At 63.2% G+C, this 5,420-nt stretch overlaps 1 protein-coding gene across 1 annotated transcript; it reads right to left on the minus strand.

Annotated features, from left to right (window-relative positions):
- Window positions 1–4,256: 4,256 nt before the first annotated feature.
- On the minus strand, window positions 4,257–5,412 carry LOC112122894 (sulfotransferase 1C1-like; the record flags this gene model as incomplete). Its single annotated transcript, XM_026663416.2, has 3 exons — window positions 4,257–4,557; window positions 4,996–5,176; window positions 5,272–5,412. Coding segments are annotated over 3 exons (435 nt in total), but the record flags the coding sequence as incomplete, so codon positions are not given.
- Window positions 5,413–5,420: the final 8 nt, after the last annotated feature.

Consider the following 5,420-nt stretch of genomic DNA (forward strand, 5'->3'; position numbering starts at 1 on the left):
CCCTCCTTGGCCCCCCACTTCAGGTTTACCCTCGCCACGGGCACTTTGACTGGAGTCCCGCCCACCCCCTTCAGGGTCAGGTAGGTGTCAGGCACCACCCGATCTGGGGCCACCACCTTGGGCCGGGCCAGCGTCACCTCTGCGCCTGTATCCCAGTATCCATTGACCTTCCTCCCATCCACCTCCAGGGGAACAAGGTACTCGCTCCGCAGGGACAGCCCCGCGCCCACCGTATAAACCAAAAACCCTGAGTCTGGAGCATCCAGCCCCCCAGAGGAGCTGGCCTGGAGCTCTCCTCCCTCCTTAGCAGGTGGTACTCTGCCAGCCCCCCGGCCTGGGAATGCTGCCCCTCGTCCAACTGGGTCTCTACCCAGTCAACCCTTTGTGGGTTGGGTCCGCTCAGTCTGTCCCTGAGTCTGAGGCACTAGGCCTGAATGTGGCCCCTTTGGCCACAGTGATAGCAGCCCATGTCCCGTGGGTCCCCTCGAGCGGGTCGGATGGACCTGACGCTGGATGTTCCCCTTTGGTGGGGGTTCTCCATATTTCCCTGCTGGGAGGTCCCATGGTGACTCTCTCTCTGCGTTGTGGCTGGCCTGTTTTTTTGGGACTCCCCCCCGTTATTCCCTGCCCGACTGTTCACAAACTTGTCGGCCAGCTGGCCTGCGTGCTGCGGGTTCTCTGGCTTTTGGTCCATCAACCATCGCCTCAGGTCGGATGGGCACTGCTCATACACGTGCTCCAGTACGAATAGGTCAAGCAGGTCCTCTATAGTTTGGGCCCCAGCTGTCCACTTGCGGGCATACCCCTGCGCCCGGTTGGCTAGTTGTAGGTATGTGACCTCATGGGTTTTACGCTGACTCCGGAACCTTTCCCGGTACATCTCAGGGGTCAGCCCAAACTCGCGGAGCAGGGCCTCTTTGAACAGTTCGTAGTCCCCTGTCTCCCCCGCTCTCAGTCGGCTGTACACCTCCCTGGCTGTGGGGTCCAGTGAGGGAATGAGAAACTGGAGCCTGTCTGCAGGGTCAACCTGGAGCAGCTCGCAGGTATTCTCAAAGGCCGTCAGGAAGGTATCCATGTCCTCCTCCTCCTTACGCTGGGCCAGGAAGCACTTATCAAAGCTCTTTGCAGTCCTGGGTCCCCCCTCACTCACCCCAGCCGGGGCCCCACTGCTCCTCAGCCTGGCCAGCTCCAGCTCATGCTGACGCTGGTCCCGCTCATGCTGACGTTGTTTCTCCTTCTCTTCCCGCTCCTGCTTCAGTTCTTGCTTCCTTAACTCAAGCTCTTCCCGTCTCATCTCCCATTCACATTCCAGCCGCATCCGCTCCTGGGACGGGGAGCTCTGCCGGGACGATCCCCTGCTGGCCGCCGGGGTCAGGGTGCCCTCGGTATTCGCTGGGCTTCCCCCAACCCCTCCCCTGGGTATAGGTAGGCAGGGTCTCGGGATGTCCTCGGCAGCAGTCGGACCCCTCCCAGCCATGTCAAGCCCCGGGGCCCACGCTGCATCCGCCGGGCGGCTTCCCTCAGGCACAGGGCTCGGTTCATCCAAGCGATCCCTCTCCTCCAGCCGGGCAATGAGCTGTTCTTTGGTGGACCTCCCAATGCGCAGCCCCCTCTGCCTGCATAGCTCCACCAGGTCGCTCTTAAGGTGTTTAGCAAACATCCTCCTGCTGGCCACTCGCCGGCCTGTGCTCTCCGCTTTCCACCGTTCCAGGGGGACCCCTAGTGTGCCAGCCCTTCTTCAGGTCACCACCTCTCTGCCAGGGTCGAGCTGCAGACTCCTCCGCCCCGGGACCGCTCGCTGCGATCCCCCAGGGGACCCTGTTACTGCAAAAGTCCTTCTCACTGGTCACACACTCCCAGGGGTTAATCGCCCCCTGAAACCGTCTCTCTCTGACTCTTCAGCCCACCTGGTCCCATCGGTCCCCCTTCGTTTTACTGCTCCCCAGTCACTTACTGGAGGAAGCGCCGTCCACAGGGTGCAGTAGATCCCACCTCTGCCACCAGTTGTCACAGAGTGTGGGGGGACTCAGGGCCCTGCACCCCCGACTTCCTGCAATTCACCATGACTCTCAGCCAGCCAGTAAAGCAGAAGGTTTATTTAGACAACAGGAACACAGTCCAAGACAGGTCTTGCAGGCACAGACAACACGATCCCCCCCAGTTAGGTCCATCTTGGGGTCCCAGGGCCCCACAGCCCCCTTGGGAGGTCAGAGCCCCGTCTGCCTCCCAGCCATATCACCAGCCAGCTCCTGCAAACCCTCCCTTCAGCGACCCCTCCCACAGCCTTTGTTCAGTTTCCCGGGCAAAGGTGTCACCTGGCCCCAGCCCCCTCCTGGGTTCTCACGTTACATGCTCAGGTATTCTCCATAGGTCAGTCTCCCATCCCCCAATGCAGACCATCCTAGCCACACTCCCCTGCCTTCCCAGCCAACACTCCCCACTCAGCATTCAAAGACCACATTAAGAAGTCCCAGTTCATCACAGGCGGCCTTCGGTGGCTTGCCTGCAGGAGGTCCGCCGGTCCCGCGGCTTTGGCAGCAATTCGGCGGCGGGTACGCCGAAGCCGCGGGACCTGCGGATCTCCCGCAGGTGCGCTGCCGAAGGCCCCCTGCCTGCCATGCTTGGGGCGGCAAAAAAGCTAGAGCCGCCCCTGAAGTCTTGGTGCAGTTTTCTGTTTTTATTTGTACATTCAGGCAGTTGAAGGGATCCCTCATTACAGGTTTTCCATAGAAGCCAAACTGCGGCTGATTCCTTTCTCATTGGAGTTGAGGATTTACACATCAATAAGTCCCTAGGCAATGTGTCTTCTAGGTCTGAAATTGTATAGACATCAGCTAGCGCTTGATCAGACCAAGGGCTGGGGGACAATGTCGATAAATCTCTGCGTTAAGCATCTGCACAGAACTTTCACATGACTTTGTATTATGCCTCTATTTTCATACCACTTTGTATCAGATCCTTATCTAGAAAACTTTGAACTGAGCCTTGGGATAATGTTCAAAACATGGCTTTTTGCTCGGAGGAGAATAAGATCCCCCCCGTCCTCGTTAATCACTTGCCTGTTGGCTGAGCGAGGGGCGGCTGAGGAAGGCGGGAGGCAGCACCTCCAGACAGCGGCACCCCTGGGGGAGGGGCTGGAGCCAGACCCCAGGACAAGAACACGGGGCCCCGGGGGCTCACTGAAGCTCAGACATGTTGGCGGCCTCGGGGGTTAGGAGCGAGCAGAACAGCAGCGGGCCCCCCCCGGAGAGACGCAGCACAAAGGCCCAACGGCCACACACAGATTTTGCGGCTGGTGCAGATTTGCGGGAGCGGGAAGCGGCGATAAACGGGAGGTGTCGGGCAAAGGCCCCCGGTCTCGTCTTGTCAACACGGGAGCGACGATCCGGCTCCACCCCCCCCCCAACAAACTCACCTGCCAGTGACGTTATGGGGAGCAACTAATGGGGGACAACAACAAGCCGGAGTGTGTGTGTGCATGAGATCATGTGTGTGCGCGCGAGAGAGAGCGTGTGAGAGAGCGTGTGTGTGTGTGTGTGTGTGATATGTCTCATATGCAGGTGATACCGTGTGGATTGATAAGTGTGTTACCAATCAGCCCCGCCCCCACCTGCCCTAGGCCCCACCCCTCCAGGCACAGAACCGCCCCCCTCAGCCCCGCCCCCACCTGCCCTAGGCCCTGCCCCCAGGCACAGAACCGCCCCCCTCAGCCCCGCCCCCACCTGCCCTCGGCCCCACCCCTCCGGGCACAGAACCACCCCCTCAGCCCCGCCCCCATCCCTGTACAATGCATGGCAGCCCCACAGCATGCGCTCCCTCATGTGCCCGGCCCTCGTGCGATGCACGCCGGGAGCCCGGTCGGCGCCGCAGGGCATTGTGGGAAGTGGGCTCCCAAGGGGCACCGGGGGCCGATATGGGACCTGACGCGTTCTCTCAGCCGGGGGCCGGCGGCGGTCGCGGGGGGGGGCAGCGAAAGGGGTTGCGGGAGACGGAATCCTCTGGGGAGGGCCCAGAACCGCCCCACAACTACAGCTCCCATACGGCCATGTGGGCAGAACCCGCTGCCCCCCATGAGCCTCCGTGCCCCAGCCTGGCCCTTCCACAAAGCACTGTGGGCAATGTAGTCCCGCACCCCCAGGGCTATGGGGGGGTACTGCTGTGGGAAGCTCACGGCGCAGAGCCCCTCCACTGCTCTGGGGGCAAAGGCGGGGAGGGGCCCCGGGGGGGGTGTCAGTGACCCAGAGGCGCCTGGTTCGTTCTGTGCAATGGTTTATTTCAGGGGACCCCCCAACCTCGGCCCCCCCCGACCCCCAACAACCGGCCCAGCCCCAGCGAGCCCGGCCCCGGGGGGCCCTGACCCGCAGCTCGGAAACTGCGGCGTGAGAATCGCTGCGTGAGCCACCGGGGAGGGGCCAGCTGGGGGGCCGCGGGCCCCGCTGCCCCCTCAGAGCCGGGTGTGGAAACGCAGGTCGCTCCCCTCCATCCGCCGGGCCCATTCGGTGTCGAACCGCTCACTCTGCGCCACCGTGAACTGGGTCGTCCAGTCGCCCACCGTGCCTGGGGGGAGAGCCCCCAGGTGCCGGGGCTCAGAGCGATGTGCCCCCCCCCCCCAAGCTGGGAGAGAACCCAGGCGTCCGGGCTCATAGCAACCCCACCCCCCCTGAGCTGGGAGAGAACCTAGGCATCCGGGCTCATAGCAATCCCTCCCCAGGGGCGGCTCCAGGCACCAGCGCAGCAATCGCGTGCCTGGGGGGGGAAGCCGCGGGGGGCGCCATGTCTGTGGGAGCTCCACCAGTCCCGCAGCTTCTGTGGCAATTAGCAAGCGGGGACGCCGATGGCGCGGCGCCAGCGGATCCCCCACAGGCGCGCCACCGAAAGCCGCCTGACAGCCGTGCTTGGGGCGGCAAAATACATAGAGTTGCCTCTGCACCGGCCCCAAGCCCCCCCCCCCCCGAGCTGGGAGAGAACCCAGGCGTCCGGGCTCCTAGTCCCCACCTTTGCGCATGAAGGGGGACACTGCATGGTCCAGGATGAAGGGGGGCAGCGTGCTATAGTTGGCCATGGGGTTCTCCCTCATGCTCTCGAACGACGTGTGCTCGACGATCGTCTCCAGAACCGGCTCCAGCAACTCCCGGCCCAGGAACCGACCCACCTTCTGGATCTCACCTCTGGGGTCCTGGCGGAGAGACACAGGGCACTGCCGGGGGGAAGCTCGTGGCAGAGGGGGAGCCCGGCCGGGGGCACTGCCGGGGGGAAGCTCGTGGCACTCACCTTGTGGATCTCCTCGTAGAAGAGGTAGAGGATTCGGTGCTTGTTCCTCGCGTCCCACCAGGCGCGGACGTGGTCGAACCAGGAGCCCCAAGGCACTGTCAGAGAGGGGGGGTCAGGCTGGGCTGGGGGGCCCAGGGCGGGAAGGGGGG

The sequence above is a fragment of the Terrapene carolina genome, unplaced genomic scaffold (assembly GCF_002925995.2).
Source record: "Terrapene carolina triunguis isolate 2854851 unplaced genomic scaffold, T_m_triunguis-2.0 Scaffold33541, whole genome shotgun sequence".
Taxonomy (NCBI): domain Eukaryota; kingdom Metazoa; phylum Chordata; order Testudines; family Emydidae; genus Terrapene; species Terrapene triunguis.